At 38.3% G+C, this 25,959-nt stretch overlaps 1 protein-coding gene across 1 annotated transcript in view; it reads right to left on the bottom strand.

Moving 5' to 3' along the window:
- Nucleotides 1-25,606, bottom strand: part of LMBRD1 (LMBR1 domain containing 1) — a 47,484-nt gene extending 21,878 nt beyond the window's left edge. The window contains exons 1-8 of the mRNA XM_053458859.1: nucleotides 25,406-25,606; nucleotides 21,284-21,460; nucleotides 18,810-18,873; nucleotides 13,449-13,543; nucleotides 12,251-12,318; nucleotides 9,972-10,060; nucleotides 5,443-5,516; nucleotides 128-253 (exon numbers count right to left, since the gene is read on the bottom strand). Coding sequence (XP_053314834.1) covers nucleotides 128-253; nucleotides 5,443-5,516; nucleotides 9,972-10,060; nucleotides 12,251-12,318; nucleotides 13,449-13,543; nucleotides 18,810-18,873; nucleotides 21,284-21,460; nucleotides 25,406-25,465 — 753 coding nt within the window. The 5' untranslated portion in view covers nucleotides 25,466-25,606. The remainder of the gene's footprint in view (nucleotides 1-127; nucleotides 254-5,442; nucleotides 5,517-9,971; nucleotides 10,061-12,250; nucleotides 12,319-13,448; nucleotides 13,544-18,809; nucleotides 18,874-21,283; nucleotides 21,461-25,405) is intronic.
- Between the last annotated feature and the right edge of the window lie 353 nt (nucleotides 25,607-25,959).

Below are 25,959 nucleotides of genomic sequence, written 5' to 3'. Positions count from 1 at the left end.
TACGGCAGAGATTAATTTGACTAGGATTATACCCACGGTTTTACATTTTCTCAAATACACACAGGTTTGAAAACAAATTATTCTCAAGTATTTGTTCTGCCTAATTTAAATTATATTTTCTACTTGCCTTTGACCTAATTCTTTCAATTTTCACTTTCAGTTCTTCCATATCTTCCACGTTTTGTAAGCGTTCATAAACCACACTTTTGTAACCTATAATAAAACGTAAGGGCAACGCAGACATTCCATAAGCCTACAAAAAAAAAAAAAGAATAACTTAACTTAACTGCAAATACTTTGTTTATATGAACAACTTGACATTCAAATATATATATTTAACCCCTTCAAGACCGCGACGTACATGGTACTTCCTGGTCACGTGTTATCAGCAGACCGGGACGTACCAGGTACGTCATTGATGATACGCAATCCAGCGTCACTCTGAATCCTGGGATCCCGAGGGGATGGCTGCTACTGACCACTGGGTGACCCCAGCGATCCCTGGCAGCCAATCCGCCTCAGTTCCGTGCACGTGATGGCTTCTGAAGCGAATCACGTGTACGGAACAAGGAAATTTAAATGGGTACACGGTCTTCGAAAGAAGACGCAGTACGAAGGGGATAAAGTACTAACCACAAAAAAGACTGCCATTTTACTTTGTGAATACTGTAATTACTGTTTTATCTTGTAGAAAAGAAGCTACAGCTCAAGCTGCAGAATCCATTAACCAGAAATACCGTTTCTTCTTTAAAAGAAGGTTCTGCCAATAAGTGTACACAAAGGATTTGCTGAGCCAGGGCTGAAATTAACTGGTGGTGGGTAAACCAGAATGGCAGATGTCTGCAAGCCAAGGGGTTGAGTGGTAGGGAAAGTGGCATATGGATATGGGGGCATTCTGCAGAATCTCCACATGCATTCACAAGGGAGACCACTCAAAACTTAAAGGGATCACTAAGCTTTTATATGTTTAGTGGATTTTCTGAACTACAAACTATAGCATAAAACAGCAGAGCACACATTGAAGCTATGTGCGTAATGGTAATAAATACACTAGCATATAACGGCAAACCATATACAAAGGGTCAGTAATAAGCATGGATTTTGTTCTCCTCAGAATTGCGAGATTTGTAAATGCATCACTTTCCTGTGACGTTTAATGTTGCAATTATGTAAAACAAGGTAATGAAGGTGTCAGAAAGATACAGATGAAACGAAAAACAAACAAACAAAAACAAAACCCACTGACACATTTCTATTCTTATTGACATTTTGGAGGCTAGCAGGAATACATATTGGGGAGTATCTCAAAAAACGCACTAATGAAAAATGTTAACCCTCATGCCTTTATATATATATATATATATATATATATATATATAAAGTCCAAAATTAACAATTGCACTCCAAATGCCAAATTTCTGCCCGGTGCCAAATAACTGCAGCAGTAAATAATATAAAGTCCAAAAATAATTACCGGCACTCCAGGGACTTTGCAAATGACCACACAAACAACTTCGGTTTTTAAGTCAACGTTTCAGTCTTGTTTATTACAGACTTTCATCAGGACATGATGTCCTGATGAAAGTCTGTAATAAACAAGACTGAAACGTTGACTTAACTTCGGTTTTTAAGTCAACGTTTCAGTCTTGTTTATTACAGACTTTCATCAGGACATGATGTCCTGATGAAAGTCTGTAATAAACAAGACTGAAACGTTGACTTAAAAACCGAAGTTGTTTGTGTGGTCATTTGCAAAGTCCCTGGAGTGCCGGTAATTATTTTTGGACTTTATATATATATATATATATATATAGTTGTGCGTTAAGGTTTGCATACCCTGACAGAAATTGTGAAACGTTGGCATTGATTTTGAAAATATGACTGATCATGCAAAAGACTGTCTTATTGAAGGCTAGTGATCATATGGAGCCATTTATTATCACATAGCTGTTTGGCTCCTTTTTGCCAGAAAGAAGCCTTTACTGAGCCAATGCTACAAAGACCAGTTACAATATGCCCGACAACACCTTGACACCCCTCGCAGCTTCTGGCACACTGTAATGTGATGTGACAAGACCAAAATAGAGATATATGGTCACAATCATAAGAGCTATGTTTAGAGAGGGGTCGAAAAGGTATATTGCAAGAAGAATACCAACCCCACCGTGTAAAGTGGTAAATTTGAGATAATCAATATATAAAAATGTTCCTTTGGTTGCATGGTGACTGCACATTTACCACTTCACACCAGAAACAGCCATTATGCTTACCGGCCCCCCCCAGTACTAAAACATCATGATCAAAATTTGTATTATTAATGTTAATTACCACTAAAGAACTTAAGTCTTGTATCCCTCCTGAGTAAAGCGAGACATGGGTACTTATGTATCACGCAATAAAAAGTACCTTGGAGACTGTGTTCTGGAATTAAATCAGACTCCATTCCCTCATCCTGTAGCATTAAAGACTAAGAAATACTTTGATGCCTTTGTCAGAGAACTGTGCAAATCCGAGCTTAGAATATAATAAAACATACATCTATTTGCTTTATTCTTCATACATACTAATCTTAATAGCAAGAAAATTATATTAATAGCAAGAACAAAATACAGGGATCCCAAGGCAGGGAGTGGGGGAGGACGGTTGTTATCCAGAGAGTATTCATATAATCCTTGGGCAAAAAACTTAAAAGGTTTAGTCTGGATAACACAACAGATAAAAAATGAATATGATTTTGGATTTCTAGACAGAAAAGATTAACTGGAGTAAAGGGATATCAAAAGAGTTGATGGCATACAATTTGTCAACTGAAATATGAATATACTGCATGGCAATGGAGGTCACACTAGCTTGTGCCAGCTTAGCAATAAAGAACAATTATGCAGCCTATCTGTGTATTTAGAAATATGCAAGTCTTTGTGGGGATGATCTATAAGGTTAAAGAACTCATAATTATTCCACAATCTAAGTATAATTATCTACTTGCTAAAGTGAAATGATAATCTCAGCCATTGAAACAAAACAAATGAAATCCCACAGAAATTATGACATGTGGAATTGTAAATACGGAATTAAATTATTTATTTTTGTTACAATACAACATTAAAAAAGAAAAACAATATTGAGGCATTATATATAACAAAACCTCACAAAATATTTAGTTACTTGTGAAAATCCATTTATGAATATGGTTTCCTACATAAATTGAATAACACTGCCCCCTAGTGAATAATCAAAGTTGAATCAGCAGTTTTATTTTTTGCAACAACATTATTTGGCTTACTGTACAGAAATACTGTTTCTCATTAATACAAAAAAAATATGAAAAAAAAATATTGGAATCAATTTAGTGCACTTTATCTGTGCTAACTTGTAATGACCACAGAAGCAAAAGTGTCAAAAAAATAATATTCTATGATGCACATAATTACGAAAAAGCTTTTGTGCAGATGCGTTGAACAAGAAAACTGTACAAAAAAGGCAGATAAGTGATGCAAACTACTGAGAGGTAGCCTTAGTGGAAAGATTGATAAAGTAGAGGCAGGGCAAATTACAAAATAATAGGATACTTAAAACCTGGAAATGGATAAATTATATATTTTTTTATGACTTAAAGTGCTTAAAATGTCTGGTGCCTATTGTGGGCAGAAGAGGGTGGTGTGGCACCAAGAGTAATACTTATTTTACTCTTATGGACAATAGGTGGTCAAGTGCTTCAAAATTATACATTTTTGGCTCTAGCTGGCCTCAGTATCTTGCATTTATCAGTAATGTTACAGTTCCTTTAATAGCAAGACAGAGCACACAGAGCAAAAAGTAACAGCAGATATTCAAAGACTTCACGAAGATCACAAGAAATAGGGTTTCAGCTTTCGACAGCAATGTGATCTCATATCAAAGTAATGTGAAAAGCAGTAATAATTAGAGTCGCATAAGACTCAAACAGCAAATACTTCTTTTAAACAGTAAATAACGAAATGTAGACAAAATATTTGTATGACATTTAGACATACTTAAAGGAACTAGGTGGCACTTTCTTCTTGAAGACTATAGCCTTCAAGTAAAACGAACACTAAGATTATTATGGAATTAAACACACGTTGTGCTGAGGTTTACCCAATATAAGTAGCTACCAATAGAAAAAAACATAAAATAAAAGTAAAAATATATCACCTGTTATAATGTAAATGCAAAAAAAAAGTCTAAATGTATGCGACGCTGCAATGGTCATATCATTTAAACCAACTGATGAGTGTTGAGTGATTTAATATTCAATTCTACAGGTAATGATTGTATCAAATAATTAGACTAGTTGTGTATACAAAGGTATCTTTTGTTTCTCTACCACTTGAGTTACTAATGCATTTTACAATAATAAGAATATGAGATCACTGAAACCGGACTAATTACAAGCTTAAAACGGAAGGGATGAGTAAACGTCTTACATTTAAGGTCTGAGCACCTGAATACATTGTTAGCGGCGTCTTTGTTTTTCATATTATGACTACTCACAGACCTGAACTTCCATGATGTAAAAAGAACAAAGCTCCACTATTTTTCAAGATCATTAGGAAGCTGAACACATTCTTATTGTGCTTAAAGGGATAGGTTATTGGTCTTATGGACGCATTGGGGAATTAAAAAATAAATAAATACAGTTATGATAGGAGTTGCCATTTTGGTTACACCTAGATGCATCATTAATATTCTCTATCGTAACAGGCTGTAATTATTATGGGAATGAGTTCCATGCCAGTTTTAGGCTAGCAGGCGAAAGGTGCCACGGTTCTATATCAAAAAGGTAACCCTAACTAATGAATATTATCATGTGTTTAACAATGAAACAAATAGCATTATTTCCTATCATTTTATATCCATGAGTGGCCAAAGGCACTGGATGCACTTATAGATAGCTGATCTTATAGCTCAAGAGATAAATTGTACTTTAGGTAAGGATTTAATCTTATGTAGACATTTGTAGAACTGTATTCACCATAAAAAGGTGGCAGTTTTGAAAAGACATGTTCTAGCACTCGCTGTAATAGAGCTCGGTTTCCTAATGTTTTTCTAATGCATCTCTTCCTACCATTCTAAATCCTGCTGACAGCTTGGTTATAACAACACAAAGTTGTTGTTTTTTCATTAAAAAACCTGTTGTTTGCATCTGCCCAGAACCAAACTGTGACCTGGGTGGATTTAGTCTTTTATTCAATACGAATAATGCAAGAAACTAGAGCAGCACTTTCTTAATGTATTTTCTGTACCAGCACCTATTTTATATTGATCATCTTCTTCTCCCCCCAAATAAGCACTGTACAACCTAGAAATCACGACAACTCTAAAAAAATAACAACAAATGACAGTAATTCATTTTACAGGAACCAAATTGCATTGAATTTAAGAATATAGATTGGCAAATGGTACTAAAAGCATGGAACTTACTGTGTAGGTGATTGCTGCCAACATTCCTATCAAGGTCAAAGAACTAACGGAAAATGACAAGGCTGCCAAACCGTCTGAAATACAAAATGTACAAACTGCTGAGAACTCATTCATAAAACACCAAAACAAATTATTTGATCTGGTGTTGGATTGCACAGTGCAATGCAAAGGTTTTAGGCAGGTGTGGAAAAACATTGTAAAGTAAGAATTTCATGGTCGAAAGGTTTGCATCGTGTTAGCCGTGGAGGAAAGTATATTTAAAATGATACCATTTATTGGCCAACAGAGTTTAATGGCAAGCTTTCAAACCTAGCTGTTAGGTCCCTTTGTCGGGCATTAATGACACTAAAACAGAATTTATTAAATACAAAAGCCAAGTTCGCAGGTTTAGCGAAAGGCAAAATAAACAGAGATATTGGAGAATTTTCTCATCTGTGAATTAGCGGGACTAACAGATCTGATACAGTGAAGTCAGAGCATCTTTGATCAGTCTACTCCCTGGTTAGAGGGGCCATAAAACAATCTGTAATGTTAGTAGGAATAGGTTAGTTGTGGTAATTCAGTGTTTGTAAAGGGATTATTAATTTGTATCATTATATCTGTAGATTAATTTTCCGTCTCTATTGAGACCAGTGAGAAGGGCATTAAGCCGGTGTATCAGTTTGACTTCCCGTATCTGTCTCTGCCTCTGGGTGTGGAACGATTCCATCAGTACTAAGAGCGTCACATATTATGCTGTGCCAGGCTGACAGAAATGTATGTTTTTTTCTGGGTGATAGTATATCTGTGGTTATTAAACATTGCTGTTGGTAATTTCATACACATAATGAGGTACACTACTTTGGATTATTTGCACACAAAGCAGCCATTGATGTGAGCCTGGTATCAGTATTTTATCTGGGCTGTGGATGTGTGCACAGGTCTCACATCTCTGTCGATGGCACTGAGAGATACCATTTGAGGTTTGTGAAGGTTGGGAGGCTGTTTGAATGAAAGTAATGGGGGATTTGGGGATATTTTCCTTCATCAGTGAGTAGGATTGCTTGTAGTTCTCTTGTGGATTGTAGGTTGCCACTAATGGTACTCTCTCTTTTTTTTGGTTGCTGGTATCTCAGAAGATGTTTTCTTGGGATATTAATGGCGTTCTGTATTTGAGAGTCTGTGATTTGTATACTCTACTCATGGTTGATGAACTCCTTGAGATTCTGAAGATGTTCATTCTGGTCCATAGAATGCAAATAAAATGTGATTATATCTGATGGATTGACTGTAGATGATTGAGTTTTTGGTATGTCTGGGATGTAAACTGTTGTGTTTCAGGTAGGTCGGTCTGTTTGTTTGTGGTACAGTGAAGTCTGAATGGACTTGTTCTTAATGTAAAAGGTGTCTAGGAAGTGGATTTTTGTGTGGGAGTATTTCAGTTTCAAGGTTATGTAGGGATGGAAGGCACTATAGTCTTCATGAAATCTGAAAAGCTCCTCTTCACTAGCAGTCCAGATAATTAGGATATCGTCTATGTAGCACATATATTCCATATATGGTTTGGTGTGGAAGGTGGAGATGCAGTCCTACTCCAGTTTGGCCATGAACAGATTGGTATATTGTGGTGCCATTCATGTGCTCATTGCAGTCCCCATTCATTGGAGATAAAAGTCCTGTCCTGTAACCAGGTGTTCACTTTACTAGGGGTATAAGGATTTTTCAAACCCAGTCAGATGATATGTTTTCTGCAAGTGTTCCAACTCCTGAAATTATGGAACTTCTGGGGTTTCCCTCTTTGTGTATTTTGGGGAACATATAGAAGAAGCCCACTTTGGGGTCTGTTGGCCCCACTTCCACCTGTCTGATGTTGAGTGTCATTTTATGGTTTTCTTGAGTTTTTTGTTATGGGTGTTTGTGTGATCCTCCTGAAGTTGGACATACTGTCTGTCATCATAGAGTTGTCTGCATGCTTCTTTTATGTAAACCTTAGTGTCCATAATAACCACTGCACACCCTTTGTCCACTGGTTTAATTGCAAAGTCGTGGTTGTTCTTAAGTGATCAAATCGCCTTCTGTTCCTTGGTGGTTATGTTGGCAGTCTGGTTTGTTGACTGTGTCTGAAGCTCTCTATATATTGTTCAAGCATGAGGTTATACCTTGGTTTTGGTGTCCAAGTGTAGGTATTTTGTTGTATTTGTTTTTCCATAGTGTCCATCACAGAGGTATTGGAGAATTTTTCTGCAGTAAATAAGCTGGACTAAACTATAAGAGACTAAAAGATATATACAGTTCAGTCAGAGCATCATTAATCAGACTACTCCCTGGTTAGAGGGGCCATAAAACCATTTGAAATGTTAGTAAGAATACATTAGTTGTAGTAATTCAGTGATTGTAAGTGGATTATTAACTTGTAAGGTTATATCGGGAGAGTAATTTGCTGTCTCTATTAAGGCCAGTATAGGGCATTAAACCTGCATATCAGCATTGACCTCTCCAGATTTTTCTCTCCCTCTGGGTGCAGGACAATACCATCAGTGCAAGGAGCTAAATACCCCTCATGCTGGCTCTAGAAGTGCTCTCCAACAGACATAGACATGTTAATAAGTTAATATGCAGGTAGGTTGTTCCAAACATCTTGCAGAACTAACCACAGTCCTTCTGTGGATTTAGGCAGCCTCAGTTGCTTTCGCTCTTAATCACTTTGGCTGTTTGGGGTCAGCCATTCAGATTCCTCACTGATGGTTTTGTATGATGGATAGGTATCTGCCTGTACTTCTCAGCACTGAAATGCAGCCTCAAACTTGCAAGCAACCTCCAAACATGTTACTTTTCATCCATGCTGCATTCAATTTTTTTGACCAACCACTGTTTCCACGGTCCTCAACATTGTCTGTTTATTTACACTTCTTCAAAAGAGCTTGGACAGAACATCTGGAAACCCATTTGCCTTTCTCATGGGGAGAGACCTTACTGATGCACTATAACTACCTTGTGTCTTGTTGCTGTGCTCAGTCTTGCCATGGTGTACGACTTTTCACATTAAATGGTCTTCAGCTACCTCACCTTATGTGAGTTTCAATTTACATATTAAAATCGATAATAATTGGCTCCTGTTTGGTATAATTGTTTAACCCCTTAATGACAAAGCCCGTACATGGACAGTCTCAAAATGCATTGTTTTCAAAGGTTTTAGGGACCGCCCATTGCCCTTAAGGGGTTAATAATACATCTAAGTGTATGGCTAAACAATCCTTGGTTTTATTCAAATGTACCTAGAAGAATTGATGCTGTTTGAAAGGCAATGGGTGGTCACACCAAATATTGATTTGATTTAGATTTTTCTGTGTTCTGTTCTCTTTTGCTAAATGATACAAATATATTTTTTAAAGTATTCTTACTTTACAGCATTTTTTCACATCTGCCTAAAACGTTTGCACTACACTACATTTATAATAGTTATTGATTCATCTTTTTTCCTTCTTTTGTACAGAAAAGAACTGCAGACATGACCAAAAAGCATACAAACAGTATTAATGCATTTTACTTCCCACTGGATAGAAATAGCGATGCAATTTGTCACTTGGGTTCCATATTAAATAATACAGGTTACCTTAAAACATACAAACATATGAAGAAAATGAATGTTACGTTACAAAGCTGAGAAAAAAATCATGTGATATGGTTTTGATGTGGTTTGCCAAGTAGGCGAGAAGGCTAAAGTTTACAAAGTAACAATATCGAAAATGAGTTAGAGAATGAGGCAAACAAAAAACAAAGACAATTCTGATACACTTTAAAGTTTGAGCCTCCTTAGGGAGATGTAATTATGGAGCCTGATTCTGTGTTAAGATTCTCAAACAGCTGTGCTTGTTATAAGCAGCTGAACAAGAAGCAATGGCACATGTGTTTATCTAAACAAGACTAAGTAATTGTTGGTTGCATGAGTATTACCTCTGGGTTGTAAAGGTGTCTGTCATTGGCAAGCCAATGGTAAAGTTCAAAAGACAGATGCAAAGAAACAGAGATGGTAGCATAGCTCGAACCAAGAGGATTACAAACACATTGTAAATGGTATTATCTAATTTAGGTTAGAGAATAAGGTTGCTAGAATTTACCTAATAAACATACTTTGGGAGTTATATTCAATAACTATGCATGTGTATAATCAAAAAGTGATACAGCTTTACATCTGAGTACAATATAGGTGAATTATTTGAGCTATATTTGTATGTATTGTGTGTATTGAAGTGACAATTGTATTCATCATCCTGAAGTACTTAATACTACTAAGTACTATAGGTGAATGATCTGAGGTCAGAAATTGCATTTAAAAACAAATGCAAAAAAGTTTTCTACCTAAATGTTTAATCTTACACACACCATCTCTAGAGTTGAGGTGTTGAGTAATGAGAGGCTTAAATGTGTGTGTGTGTGTGTGTGTGTGTGTGTGTGTGTGTGTGTGTGTGTGTGTGTGTGTGTGTGTGTGTGTGTGTGTGTGTGTGTGTGTGTGTGTGTGTGTGTGTGTGTGTGTGTGTGTGTGTACTCACAGTTACTTCCCAGTTCTTCAAACAAAAGCATTATCTTTTCCGCCTCAGTGACATTTCTGTTTCTGCTAATGTCCAAAGGGATAAATATTCTATGAAAAAAACAACATATATTAATATATATTTATCTTATTTTACAATAGATACAATCTATTAGATAGGTACTATAATCTACAATAAAATTATGCATTTCAAATTATTTCAAATATGTATTTAACATTAAACATTGCTATAATTGTATGTAAAATTATCTGTATATGTTTTTGGATAGCCTTTACCAAAGAAAATGGCAATAAGGATCCACGTTATATTTCATCATATTACAGATTAGCATTTGAATGCAAGTAATATATTATGTTCATAAAGCAGATATGGGGTTTTTGCAACAAACTAGTTTTCTCGTAGTTAAATTGCCACATGTCAATGTTTTTCTCCCACCATTGGTCCCCATTTTCTCTTCTTTTTCAATGATCCCTAAAGTATTGTGCATGGTCAGGATTCAGGAAGCATCATTCGTGGTAACAATGAAGATCCATCAGGCGATCTCCATTCACAAATTCTGTCAAACAACCTATTTTTGATGTCTTGGACACTTCTCAAGATATACCTTTACAATCATCTATCAGATTTTTTTATGATCATCAGATGACAAAACTATTTACAGAAAAGACCCGGAAGTTATGGTCTGGTTGGTGCATGGAAAAAAAACAGAAACCATTTGTACAGATTAAGAAATAATTGCCAGTTTTTTTGGCCAAGGCAAAGGCAATTATTGAAAAGTATTATTTAAAAAAAAATTAAAAACACTTTCATCTTCAGTTATTTTATTTGTTGCTAAGATCTTATATATTACTATTTGCTTTAAACTAACACAATAAATGCCCCCTCTGCTCTAAAATAAAATTTGAGGATATTTCTAGAAAAGATTAATTTTCCAATTCCTGTGTTCCTATGGATGAAGTCCTTCATTCACTTCAAGTGGTTGTTGTTTGATGTTGGGATTTGTTTTGTTTCTTTCCGAAGATTTAATCTTCATTGTTCAGGCATAGTTCTGGCAAACAAAAGTGGTTCTGGATAGCTGGACTCAGTATTTAGAAATAAGACTGTTAATAGTTTGCGTTCCTGAATGTTATTACCGTATTTGCTCGATTATAAGACTAGGTTTTTTCCAGAGCAAATGCTCTGAAAAATACCTCTCGTCTTATAATCGGGGTCGTCTTATAATCAGACCTCAAATAGGTCTGACTATGAGACTAAGATCCAGATCCCCTGCAGTGATGCAGGGGACCTGGATCCTCCTGTGTTATGCCCCCCCAACTTACCGGTTACCGGACTAAGCAACAGGGACTCAGATGCAGGGGACCTGGATCCTCCTGTGCTATGCCCCCCCTCAACTTACCGGTGCTTTTGAGTTCCCGGTCTACACGGTTTTGAGCTCTACACGCTGCCCGCACTAAGCACCGGGGGGACTCAGATGCAAAGGTATCTGATGCACCGGTAAATAACAGTCTTATTTCTAAATACTGATCTTCTGAGTCCCCCGGTGCTTAGTCAGGGCAGCGTGTAGAGCTCTACGCGATTCGCGTAGACAACTTCCACTCTACGCGAATCGCGTAGAGCTCTACATGCTGCCCGGACTAAGCACCGGGGGACTCAGAAGCTCCGGTAAGTTTGGAGGAGGGAGGGGGAGGGAGTGTTAAATGGGGGGCATAAGGCATTTCTGGAGGCAGAGTGCTCTGTGAAATGCCTTTTAACCCCCTTAATGCCACTCTGCCTCCTGAAATGCCTTATACCTCCCTATATGCCACTCTGCCCCATAATATGCCTTTTAACCCCCTAAATGCCAGAGAGGGTTAAAAGGCATATCATGGGGCACAGTGGCATATAGGGGGTATAAGGCATTTCTGGGCAGAGTGGCAAGCCTGGGGGCAGATGTGCATAACCGGGGGGGGGCAGGTTGAAAAAAAAAAGGAAATAAAAACAAAATATTTTTCTCGATCGTAGCTTTTATTAACAAACAATTGTTCACATAGTTTACATGAATTAATATTTACTGGTAAAACTTTTTCCCTATAGGGTCGTCTTATATTCAGGCTTTTTCTTTTTTTTCGTAAATTAATATTCAGATTTTGGGGGTCGTCTTATAATCAAGCAAATGCAGTATATATTGTTGTCTTTGGTGCTGGGAGTTAAGTAAAGAAGTATAAAGCATAATAATTGTTTTGTAATCTTGAATTATAGTGAACTAAATAAGCATTTAAATATTGGACAAATCTACTTACCCAACAAGTAGAAGACAGGAGCAGACCATCATAAATCCAAAAGTATATTTGAGGGCTGTTTTTATTTGCTGAAAAATAAAGGGGTGATAACTTAATGGTTTGAAAAAATAAAATGAATCTGGCCATTTATGCATTCAGTAGTTTTCTATTGAAAAATAAGGTATAAGAGCTTAGCAGAATGAGGTGGATATAATGGTTTTTAGTGGGCTGAGATCTTTTGTTGGGATATCTCAGATACTGTCATAAGAGGAGCGAAACCATGTCTTTCAACCCTTTTAAAATCTCTAAATAGGCAAGGTACAAAACAACATAGGAAGCCACAAATGACCTTAAAAGAACATCTTGGGATCTATAGCGCTCTCTCACAGGTCAGCTTATATTGTTTACAACTCCACCTATAAAAACCTATAGAGCAGATCACCAAGGAGGAAACCACTGCTTTTCAAGAAGAACATGAATGTTCATCTACTTTATCAAAAGTTAACTGAATGCTCCTCAAGAGTCCTGGAACAAAGTTTTATGGACAGAAGTATCAAAAAGGAATTCTTTAGGCAATTAGATCCTTATGTTTGGCAAAAAAAGGAAACAACATTGCATATTAAGGAGCTCATGCCAGCCAATCAACAATTATGGTGGCAGTGTAATGAGGACACAATACAAACTCCATTGCGATGCTGTGGCAGGTCCTGAAACAAGCAGTTCATCTTCGAAAACTCACTAATGTCATTGAGTGTGTGTGTGTGTGGGGGGGGGGTAGATTTGTATGCAATTGTATTTGGTTTCTGTATACATATTCAAAAATAACATAAGCAAGAGTATATGAGAGAAGTAAAGCAGATGGCAAACACTGGAAATTTGTCACAGTTTGAAAAGTCAACCTGTCTGAGAATGATAAAAAAAAAAAAAAAAATAGGACACATGGAAGAATTCTTTTCATAACTAAATAATTGACTTAACTAGTAACATTTCCCTTGGTAATGTTTATTGGCTAATATATCCGTTAAAAACAGTCTGTTCGTACTTAATTTAGAAGATTCAGTCTAACCCAACTCTGGCTAATTCTAATAAAATCCTTACTTGTACCGTTGTTCTTTAAACAATAATAAAAAACAGGTATTGACATTTTAGCCAATGGAAGTCATTGTACACATTTTGTGACGTTAGGTCAAATTTAAAACAAAAAAAAAATAAAACTTACTATACAGCGACCCTCCTCATCATCCTTTTCTTCATAATAGAAATACGCAAAAGGAATCCACATAAACACGCAGAACAAAATGCATGAATAGAAGACTAAAAAGCAAAAACAAAAAATATTATTACTGCATATTATTAGTAGACAACTTGAAATGTGATGAATTGTAAACCAACAATTGATAGCAAGAAGATTTTGTTCTAATACATGACACTACAGACATCATCAATAATCAAAACTTGGAAGCACTACTTTGAGTCCAAATAATTTTTTAATCCTTTCATGACAATGACAGATTTTATTTTTAGTACCCTTCGTAGCCTCGTTTGCAGTAGTATTTTTGTGTGTTTTTATTCCCCACAACATTCTACATTAGGTTTGAATACACAGCCCTTGGTATATGACACTGTCAAACTCTCCAGACTACAGTCAAACCCCCCATGTTCGGTTGTTTGGGGGCTAAAAGGCCACATTTGAGATGTGTGCATTTTTCCAATTGGAATTCAGACACGTAGTCATCCTGCCCCCATGTATTATTTGGGACATCTTTGTCCAACTCAATTTACCCAGTCAAACCATTTATGTTTCAAACATGTTACAAGACACCCCAATTAGGGTATTTCAAATGCACTTATTTTTACACCAGCCTTCGTCAAAACCCGTGGCGGTATTTTTCTCACACACGCTGCACTTCAGGTATGAATTAAACGTTCCCGGTAAACATCACCCCAAAATGTGTTCAGTACAGAGTAAAGTAGTGTATTTTTTTTAATTTGGACATCTGGCTAGTCTGTACCCATTGTCTTATTTTCAGGACATCTCTGAACCCGGTCCATGGGCATTTAACATGCCAGTATTTTAACTCTTTCTATGCAAGAATGTTTGTGAATATATAGCGCTAATTTTAGGACTTGCTCATAAAAATAAAAAAGAATTGGGGGGGGACTTTTTAGAAGAGGATAAAGGTCTAGCTGACTACCTCATTTTATATTTCAGTTCAGTTTTTACAAATGAAAATGAGGTAAGGGGACCTCAATTAGGAAAAAAGACTGAGTCATTTGAAATATGTGAGTTTATCGAGGCGGAGGTTCTCTTCAGTTCTCTAAGGTAAACACTAATAAATCGATGGGGCCTGATTGGATACACCAAGTTATTAAAAGAGTTTGGTGGTGTACTAGCAAAACCGTTATTTATTTATTGAATCATTGGTAACGGGAGTCGTCCCAGGGGATTGGAAAGTAGCGAATGTTGTGCCCATTCACAAAAAAGGCAATAGGGAGGAGCTGGGCAACTACAGGCCAGTAAGTCTTACATCTGTAGTGGGGAAATTAATGGAAACTATGTTAAATGACAGGATTGTTGAACATCTGAAGTCACATGGGTTTCAAGATCAAAAACAACATGGGTTTACCTCAGGAAGATCATACCAAATGAATCTTATTGATTTAGTTTTGATTGGGTGACTAAAGTAATTGATCAAGGTGGTGCAGTAGACATTGCGTATCTGGATTTCAGTAAGGCCTTTGACACTGTGCCACAGAGAAGACTTATAAATAAACTGCAACCTCTGAGTTTAGATCCCAATGTTGTTGTATGGATTACGGAGTGGCTGAGTGACAGACAACAGAGGGTTGTAGTCAATGGCGTATATTCAGAGCAAGGTCTTGTTACCAGTGGGATACCTCAGGGATCTGTACTTGGATATTTTTATTAGTGATATTGCAGAAGGTCTTGATGGAAAGGTATGTCTTTTTGCTGACGACACAAAAATTTGCAACAGGGTTGATGTTCCTGAAGGGAGAAGCCAAATGGCAAACGGTTTAGGTAAACTAGAAAAATGGTCAGAGCTGTGGCAACTGGCAATTAATATGAATAAATGCAAAGTAATGCATCTAGGGCATAAAAACCCAAGGGCAGAGTATAGAATATTTGATACTGTCCTAACCTCAACATGTGAGGAAAGGGATTTAGGGGTAATTATTTCTCAGGATTTAAAGGTAGGCAGGCAATGCAGTAGAGCAGCAGGTAATGCTAGCAGAATGCTTGGTTGTATAGGGAGAGGTATTAGCAGTAGAAAGAGGGAAGTGCTCATGCCGTTGTACAGATCACTGGTGAGACCTCACTTGGAGTATTGTGCACAGTACTGGAAACTGTATCTCCAGAAGGATACAGAAATGTTGGAGAAAGTGCAGAGAAGGGCTACTAAAATGGTTCATGGATTACAGGCTAAACCTTACCAGGACAGGTTTAAGGATCTTAACCTATATAGCCTGGAAGAAAGACGTGACAGGCGGGATACGACAGAAACATTTAAAAACTTAAAGGGAATCGACAAGATAAAGGAAGAGAGTTTATTTAAAAAGAGGTATACTACCACAACAAGATGACATAGTCATAAGCTAGAGGGGCAAAGGTAACATCAGGAAATATTACTTTACGTTAAGGGAAAGGGAAACATGGAATAGCCTTCCAGCAGAAGTGGTAGATGTTAATACAGTAAAGACATTTAAGCAAGCATGAAATAGGCATAAGGCCAAGCTAGATACAGGATCAGACCAGGTACTCAGGGGTTGGGCAGACTTGATGGGCCTAATGGTTCTTATCTGCCGTCACTTTCTATGATTATAGAAGGTCTACTTATAATGATGTAAACCGGAGAGCGCTAGGGATGAATGTCAGAACTCTGTTGCTAAGCAACACCAGTGTCTCATTAAAATTGTAAACGCAGTTTTTAGGTGACAGGGACCATCAATGATAAAATTTCAAAATAGACCCATTTCTCTTTCTGTCCTTTAAACGAAGACGCGTCACATTTTCTTACAGACTTGAAGTGAAATAGCACCTTTTACAATGTCTACGTCTATAGTATAAAGTAGGTTTCTTTTAGGCATACACATTTATATACTGTTTTTCAGCCTGCAAATGCCAATACATTGTGGTTTGGTCACTAAAGAGAGAGCTGGCACAAAAGTTTGCAGGAGACTTATAGTTTTAACTCTTTATTCAATATAAAGAATCAGCACTGGCAGGTTTCTTAACCATAAAGGGCTGAGCTTGCCCTGTATAATGTATAATTCGACATGTAAGTATGCTTTAAAGAAATCTTGTTGATTAAACATATAATGAGGTTTAATAAATGTATATTTATAAATATATAAATGTACAAATAATGTATAATACATTATACAGGGCCAACCAAGGTCTTCCAGCAGCAGAAGCTCATTGGGGTTGGCTCTTCATAGTGTACAGTGAATTGAATGAGCTGAAACACCCCTGTCAACTTTCTGCTTAGTGTGCAAAACCCATAGGCTTGTTTAGTGTAAAAATACAGTGGACTACACAAAATAAAATGTTCTGAAAGTGACAGATCTAATTAGCAAAAAGAAGACATTTGAAAGAAATTGACAATTTTAGAGATAAGGCTGGTTTCCCAATAAAGGATTTGATACTTTTATAGTTATTGCTAAGTAACAGATTATTTTGAAGTGTCTCAAAATATGAAGTTTATTTATTTATTTATAAACATTTTTTCATACATGGCTAAAAGTATTAAGCTACTTTAGTTATCTGTACTAATTTTGTTCCAAGAAAGCTACTCATTTCTTACAGAAGAGCATTTCACTGAAGTATCTCTAGGATGCACGTTTAGTAATCTATGCAACAAAGTGCCTCATACATTGCCTGTGATGGTTTGGACATTTTAGCTCAGTATACGTTACAACAAGCTTTATTGTATGCTATTTGACCAAAAGTATGTAGACACCCATTCTAATAACGGTGTATAAAGCACTTATGCAGCCATCACCATAGGCAAACATCAGCAGTTTACAATTCTTTAAAACTACGTTACAGAGATAAGTTCGTAGGGTTGTGAACAGAGGGGTGACTAAGCTAGTATGGCATATATATAAGTACCGGGTAATGAAAAAAAAAAAAAAAAAAGGGAGCGACTGAAGTACTTAAAGGGTTTGTGCTGTTTTTCTTGTACATTATGATTATGATTATGGGAATGATAAGGGGAGAAAAAAACGTAAAAAAATAAAAAGGGGGCTTCAGATGCAGGTCAATATAAGCAGTAAAAAAAAAAAAAAAAAAAAAAACATAGGCAGATAATGCAAATGGAGATATGTTTGTTAGAATAAGAAGATATGTGATTACTATATTACAATGTAAAATATACTGAATATACTGTATATTACAAGCTGCTCGTGTGAACAGATGTGTGTGTACTTTTCCCGAGACTAAACAAAAAGAAATTAAGTAACTTAGCAAATATATTTGAGTAAAAAAAAAAAAGTAGCTGATTAAAATGTGAAAGCTTGCACATATTTTTACATAGCTAACTTGTAAAAACAGATCACGCATAAAGCTTGCAATATAAATTAAAACGATTGACATGATTCATGAGATAACAGCTCTGTGTTCAAGCATACATAAAAAAGGAACTGAATGAGATGGATAAACCTAGCACAGGACTAGACGAGTCACACCAAGGTGAATTGATCTGTCTCAGAGGAGACAACGACAATCTTAAGTTTTGCTCACACAGCACACAGCCTGTGCTTTTGCATAGAACAGGTATCCTGATTTCCATTTAATAATTAACCACATAAACATTCTGCTTCACATGAATATCCAGCTAAATAGTTCCGTGCTATTAAACCATTAAAGTTAAAAAGAAAAAATGTATAAGACGTATGGTATTCCTAAAAGGAGATTCTATTAAATTGTACTTTATAAATGATATATAACATGAGTTTATATCTTTTGGTTTAAATATGTATGCTGTAACAGGGTACCTTAAATATAAAGGGGCAGTCAAACCTTCAAGTATCTTTATTTTATGATAAATTCTACCACTATTTGAAACCTCAAAATTCTCTCTTAATTTGCAAACATTACACAAAATTACACTAAATTACTTAGCAAAATAAATCTACATATGATTGGAGCAATAAGAAAATTAAAATACTAAATCTTTACATGGACAATGGTTATCACAGAAGATCCCTGCCCCGATTTATGAAAATGTATTAGACCCCCTATATGTAATTTAGACAAATTATTACAACAATAGGCCTCATCATAGTATATTCAAACATTAACCATTTGTCAGTCCACTGAACATATGATCTGTATGAACTTTGTGAATTAAACTTACAAATGAATGCAGAATTTCAAATATTGTTGAATGAAGACAAAAGCTGTGTGATGTCCAACTGCTAAACGCTCATTACGTGATCTTGAGTAAGCTGTCCAATTCATTTTGCCTAATTGTCTCTACAATATTAATTACAGCGGGAATACAAATATCATACTGGGAATTTAAACAGGCAGTTGTAGGATTCCATAAAGTATACTTACTGTAATAGCCAATTAAAACCGTGTTCTCAATTTGCAGCCGTGTGGTGTTGTCTGCTGCCCAATCCTAACAAGAATAAAAGGAGAACCGTTACGTCACTAGAAGGGAGTAAACTAAATGTATAAAATTAATAAAAAAATGAATCTGAATGTCAGTTGAGAAGGAAAACTAACATAATAGTTAAGGAAAATCATGGCTTAGCATGGACTCATCTACATCTACTTAAAAGTAGACATCTACTTAAATCAACAGCATAACAAACTAATGAAAAGTTTAGAAATGATCTTGTCAGCACGGCTACAGATTGGTTGTTGTGGTGATATGATCACTCTTCTAAATCACTTTTTACATTACTTCCTATATGAGTCACATGTAGATTTTATGGCATCATCTAAGAAGACATACATCAATAAGCAACTGGGCAGCTTTTTAATCATTTTTCATATTTATATATGTAAAATCAGTTTCTACCCACAAAAAATACGTATAAATGCTACAATGAGAAGGCTTAAAGTTCTTATTTCAAATACCTCAAACACAGATATACATGCAATCTTTAAACTGCCAGATTGATATTTTATGAAATGTGGTTTTAAGCCATGCGCAGAACGCGCAAAATTATAAAAGCCCATTAAAACTGAGATCTGGTAACATATTATATTCCCAAACACAATCAGGGATATTTTAGCCCATTAAGGTGAAAGGCTTTGACAAGGGAGGACAAATTTCTGGCACTTTGAGGCCAACGTTCGCTGTATGTCATTAGTGTGGCTGACAGCTATATACGTGCAGATGCCTGCTACGTTGTTCTGTCCATGTAGCTTGCGGCCAGCGGCTGGATATACCCGACTACACGCTATGAGAGCATAAAAATGTGCAACGCTGTCTGCCAGGTGGCCAATCCAGGCCCAATTCCCACAACTAGCTGTTTGGGTAAAAGGGATTCCTCAATGTTAATCTTTCTATTTCAATGTTAATTCAGCTTAAGCCAAAGCTTTACCACCGGTATACCATTCTCACATTGATTATTTGTGATTGTTTTTAGTAAAAAGAAGGACGACATATTATATTGTAATACAATGTAGAAAACGGAGTAATTAAAACAGCTCAGCTTTTATTCCTTTGAAATGCCTTGCTCTGATATTTAAATGTAATTCATTTTCTCCAAAACTACTGGCAGGTATGTGAGCTTTCATGTTTAAATTCAACAATCCCTAGGTGGGAAGAACAAGGAGCAACTCATTTTGTATGACTTGATAAAACAATCAGTTCCTGAGTCACGGCAAACAAGGTGCTAAATGAAGGGATGTCGCACACAGTTGGAAGGCACAGCTGCCTGGGATGCTTAAAAGTACATCTGTTCTGAAAAAAAAAAATAACTTATCTGCATTCTTGGATCTCTGTGATATATTACCACGAACTAAAAATCAATACACAGCTAATCGGCGGAGTGTAAGCTATAGCATTAATATGTAAGATTTAAATATATATATATATATATATATATATATATATATATATATATATATATATATATATATATAAAAATCATGTTTTCCACCAAAATAAAACAAAAAATACTGTGAAGTAAATGGAGCGTTCAACAAGTTGTTTTTAAATCAGTGGGGACTGAACTCACAAGAACACGTTTGCAGCATCCGAGTTCAATGGAAGTTTCTGCCATGAGCCTAATGAAGTATCCTCAATGAGAATTGGAAAGTTTAAAAGGCCATTTGTTCTGTTTAAATTGCCTCAATGTTTCATTATTGACAATGGTGATTCTTTGTATTAAAAGACCAATACAACTCTGTTTAAAAATCAAACTTGTAAAACTACGTATGTGAATTTACCCCAGAGAATCATAAATACAAAAGATGGGAACACAACTTTTAGGGAACCAGACAATACAGCTTGCAGAGGAGTGTGATAGATTAATCTCATATCAAGCATGAAGAAGCCATCATTCTGCAGTGAGTCCTCCCCATTCCTAATATAAGACACGTAGGGATCATCAACAGCGCAGACTGTTAGAAACATTAAAACGAACAAAATATTTTTTTTTTTTTAAAACACACAACCCCCCCCCAAAAAGCATAAACAAAATTAAAAGCATTTAAGCCATGAAAAACAATAAAAGCAAATACAAAAGCATGCTGTCTTTGTGGTACAAATCTCTACTTCCACAAACGCAATGGCCTTTTGTTTAAAGTCTCAAGTCCAACTCATTTCTTTCTATGCAGACTTAAAACAACTATAGTTGTCCCTGATGGTTATAAAATGTAGTGGCAAACATCATCAGACCACAGAAGAGGAGGGCAGCTGCATCTTCTACTTCAGGAAGAGCGCATATTACATACGATATTACACCAGTCCTGTTAGGGGTGGTCTTCAAACGCAGATGTGGTCTTCAAACGCAGATGTGGTCATTCTTCCACAGTCACCACTTTGCCATAACTGATACACAGTATTAACTTACCTTAAACGTGCCATTTTCATTTTTCATATACGAGACAAGGAAAATGTCCACAGGCAGAATTGCTGAGGTGGTCAGGGCAAGAGTCAGCGAACATATCGCTGTCAGAGTCGGAAACACTTCACTGAAACGATTGCTTTGGTATCTTCGGACATAAATCCAACTAAAAACCAAAAAAATCTGAAAAAGAAAGATGATATTGGTCAGACAAAACAAGATGGCGTCAGTATTGCACATTGCTGCCATGCTTGAACACTGAAACAGTTGCAATTACCGTATTTGCTCGATTATAAGACGACCCTGATTATAAGACGACCCCCCAAAATCTGAATATTAACTTAGGAAAAAAAGAAAAAGCCTGAATATAAGACGACCCCAAAGGAAAAAAGTTTTACCAGTAAATGTTAATTCATGTAAACTCTTTTTTTAATAAAAGCTATGATTGAGAAAAAGATTTCTTTTGTTTTTATTTCCTTGTATTTTCCAACCTGTCCCCCAGTTACGCACATCTGCCCCCAGGCTTGCCACTCCAATATGGCACTGTGGCCCATGATATGCCTCTTAACCCTCTATATGCCACTGTGCCCCATGGTATGCCTTTTGACCCCCTATGTGCCACTCTGCCTCCAGAAATGCCTTATACCCCTATATCCCATTCTGGCATTTAGGGGGTTAAAATGCATATTATGGGGCAGAGTGGCATATAGGGAGGTACCCCATATAGATACCCCTATATGCCACTCTGCCATTTAGGGGGTTAAAAGGCATATTATGGGGCAGAGTGGCATATAGGGAGGTATAAGGCATTTCAGGAGGCAGAGTGCTCTATTAAATGCCCCCTTAACGCCACTCCAGAAATGCCCTATGCCCCCATTTAACACACACACACACCCTATAACCCCATTTAACTAACACACTCTCTCTCTCTCCCCCCCCTCTCTCTCTCACCCCCCTTCCCCCGCTCTCCCCCCTCTCTTACCGGTGCTTCCAGCCGGGGCAGCGGGTTGACGTCGCCTTCTGCTGCAGCCGGAAGGAGGTGTGGCTAGCAGCGGGGGTTTGTATGCGTCCGTCGCGTATACTTTCCCCGACTCTGACAGTCGGGGAAGGTCTATGCGACGGACGCAGACAACCCCCGCTGCTAGCCACACCTCCTTCCGGCTGCAGCGGACGTTGTCTACGCGCATCGCGTAGGGGGGGGGGTGAGACAGGAGGATCCAGGTCCCCTGCAGCGGTGCGGGGGATCTGGATCTTAGTCTCCTAATCAGACCTCTATTTGAGGTCTGATTAGAAGACGACCCCGATTAGAAGACGAGGGGTATTTTTCAGAGCATTTGCTCTGAAAAAAACCTTGTCTTATAATCGAGCAAATACGGTATGTAACAGAACTTTCAAATACAACGTTTTATTTTGTTGCAGGTATAACAGCAAGTGCAAAAAACATAAAAACACACCACATAATGACAGAATTAGCATAAATACTAAACAACTGTTTTTACAAACGCTTGGGGAACTACTTACCTCCTGAGGTCTAACAGGTCTCAAAAGCTTCATGTGAATACGATCAAGGTAAACAAATTATACAAGCACGGTCCTTAGGTTGCCAAGCCAATATAATTTAAAATAATCCAAAAGTTATTAAAACTTAAAAACTATGTTACTTTTAAAAATTAATTGATGCAAAAATTGTAGTAGGTATCTGCTATAGATAAAACAACAGAAATGGGTCTGATCTCACAATGGGCAGACTAGACACCTACGCTCGGCCTATGGTTGACCACCTGCTTTAAAGGAGTGGGAAGCCACATAGACCACTTTTTCAGTACAGCTCCCCAAGTACTATGGAAGAGGTGTACCTAGAGGGGTTCACGCTGCCAAGACCCCAAGTACTGTAGACCTCCAAGTGAGTTAGGGATGAGCCAAGAGACTTGTATGTGAGTCTGTCTTATTCTCTTGGGATCAGGGAGCCAGTTAAGAAATATTTCCACTGGTGAAGGTACAAAGCATACTTCTTTCCAATACCGTTCTCAAAATCAGCCTTGGACGGCAAAAGAGCTGGTCCAAAATTAGTAAGCTAAATTGTGTTACTTTTCAGACATGTTCAGCCTGTGCTAATACGATGTGAATACCTGTACTGCGGTACAGTGAGAGAGAAAAAAGATGAGAATCCAGGTCTTGGAATTCTCAAAAATGGGCTTAATTAGTCTTTAAAGTGCCACTTCAGCTGTGCCCTACGCTAAATGAAAGCTCTAGCTGCCTCAAAAGCCAGCCACCAATATGATGAAGTTGCATGTTAAGTAACCACGTATCCTAATTGAGATTATATTAAAGGAGAACTTGTAACGATCACAGCTTCTGGCACAGCAAGATGTACCGTATTGGCTCGAATATAGGCCGCACTTTTTTCCCCCACTTTAAGTTTTTAAAGTGGGGGTGCGGCCTATATTCGGGGTCTAGCGCCCGACGCCCGGGACATGCAGTCCCGGGCGCCGGGCAGGCAGCGGGGTTAAGATACAGATCCCCCGCAGCGGTGCAGGGGACCTGCATCCTTCTCCCCGATACGCTCAGACAGCCTCCCCTGCCAGCACTTCCCACGGGGGGGGGGTGCCGGCACGGGAGGTTATCTAAGCGTTTTACCTCTGCCCACCCCCGACTTACCGGAGCAGACTCCCGGGTGTCTTGCGGGGCCGGCGGGAGACATTTACGCAATACGCAAATGCAACTTCCGGTAACGGTACCGGAAGTTGCATACGCGTATTGCGTAGATGTCCCTCGCCGGCCCTGAAGACACCCGGGAGTCTGCTCCGGTAAGTCGAGGAAGGGGGGGGCAGAGGAGGACAGCGGCAGCGGATCGCGGGGAGGGAGGACAGCAGCAGCGGATCGCGGGGAGGGAGGACAGCGGCAGCGGATCGCGGGGAGGGAGGGCAGCGGATCGCGGGGAGGGAGGGCAGCGGATCTCGGGGAGGGAGCGCAGCGGATCGCGGGGAGGGAGCGCAGCGGATCGCGGGGAGGGAGCGCAGCGGATCGCGGGGAGGGAGGACAGCGGCAGCGTATCTCGGGGAGGGAGGACAGCGGCAGCGGATCGCGGGGAGGGAGGACAGTGGCAGCGTATCTCGGGGGGGAGGACAGTGGTAGCATATCTCGGGGAGGGAGGACAGTGGCAGCATGTTTTTTTTGGTGCTTTTTTAAAGAAAAAAAACTTTTTCTTTAAAAAAGCACCAAACTTTTAGGGTGCGGCCTATATACGGGGGCGGCCTATATCCGAGCCAATACGGTATTAAGCCCATCAATATCAAGTTTTGCTCATGGGAGGCTGGGCCCGGGATTCATAGCTTTGCCAGGCTCAGCCAGACATCTCCTGGAAGCCTAGGAGCTGGGAAAGAAGCGGAAAAAGATTACTTAGGGGCACACAGCTATCGCATGCTTTAAAGTGTATATGATGTCTGCAGTGTCCCTTTAAGGAGTTTGCGGGAGACTAGAACATCAGCAGCATACAACTTGGCATAAAGGGGGATTCTGCGTTCTCTATACATGCAGTTGCTTGGGGGTGAGGAGGCATTCGAATTTAAAGGGACCATGCAGCCATAATACACATTGCATAGTGTATAATAGCAGGGATGTCCCTCTCTGGCAAACTTTTTAGTATACTTGTAAATTCACCAATGCCAATTACCAATAAAATGTAAAAAAAAAGAAAAATCTCTAAGCTTCCAAAAAAAAAAAAGACTGATTTTGTATCTGAAAACCTTGGGTACTGCAATCGGGACAGGAAAGGTTAATAGAGGATTTGGATCCAAGATGGACTGTCCCTACTAAAGCAGGATACTTGGGACCTGTGTGTTTTGCTGTTCGTAACGATGTACGCAGACACACTGTGTATATAATAAAAGCCGGTACGCCATGCATGTATATGCAAACACGACATTCCTAACGACTAAAAGGACATGTCATTAACAATAAGCCCTTCACGCCGCTACACTATGCGTCACCGCTATGGACAAACCACAAGGGCATCAGCATTTCCTGTAGGGGGCGGACACTTCGTGGAGACTCAAACTCCCGCCTCCTGTCATGACAGACAAGGCTAAGCAGCTAGCTTTTCACATAGCAAGTTAAAATGGCGCCTACCAGTAGTAACCCCGTAAAGGGACCCCATCCGATCAGAAGCGCTAAGTAGTCCGCCGCCATTTTGCAGCTTCCTGCTTCTCTGACATCTGTCAGAACGTGTGACAGCGTGAAATACAAGCCGACTGGTGCCAACCCGAATAAACAATCGCAATAACCAGCCAACGCTTCTACCGTCTACCGCACGCCGGATAGGAGGAGCTCGTTATCACTAGTGTAATGGCGCACGGCGCCCCGTAACCACGGCAACCGAGGCAAATATTCGGTGTCTCGCGATGTCATCATGGATTTTCTTATGATTATTTTTTAGAATTTATAAAGTAGTAAAATACATGTAGCGTTTGGTTTCTCGTATTTTCGTGTTATGTGTTAATGTTTTGTGCGTCATTCTTTAACCCACTACCACCGTTGCAGTGGAAGCATGAGGCATATCAGCCACCATCTAAAAAGGGGAATGGACTTTTAGAGGGCGTGGTTGGAGCCAGGGGTGGAGCTTTACCATTTTTTTTTATTGTGGGAGTTTGTAACTTTTTACAATAAATAACTTTTATAACTAC

This window comes from Spea bombifrons, chromosome 3 (assembly GCF_027358695.1).
Source record: "Spea bombifrons isolate aSpeBom1 chromosome 3, aSpeBom1.2.pri, whole genome shotgun sequence".
In the NCBI taxonomy this organism is placed as follows: Eukaryota; Metazoa; Chordata; class Amphibia; order Anura; family Pelobatidae; genus Spea; species Spea bombifrons.
The sequence above is the reverse complement of the archived record's forward strand: the minus strand, read 5'-3'. Positions and strand labels throughout refer to the sequence as shown.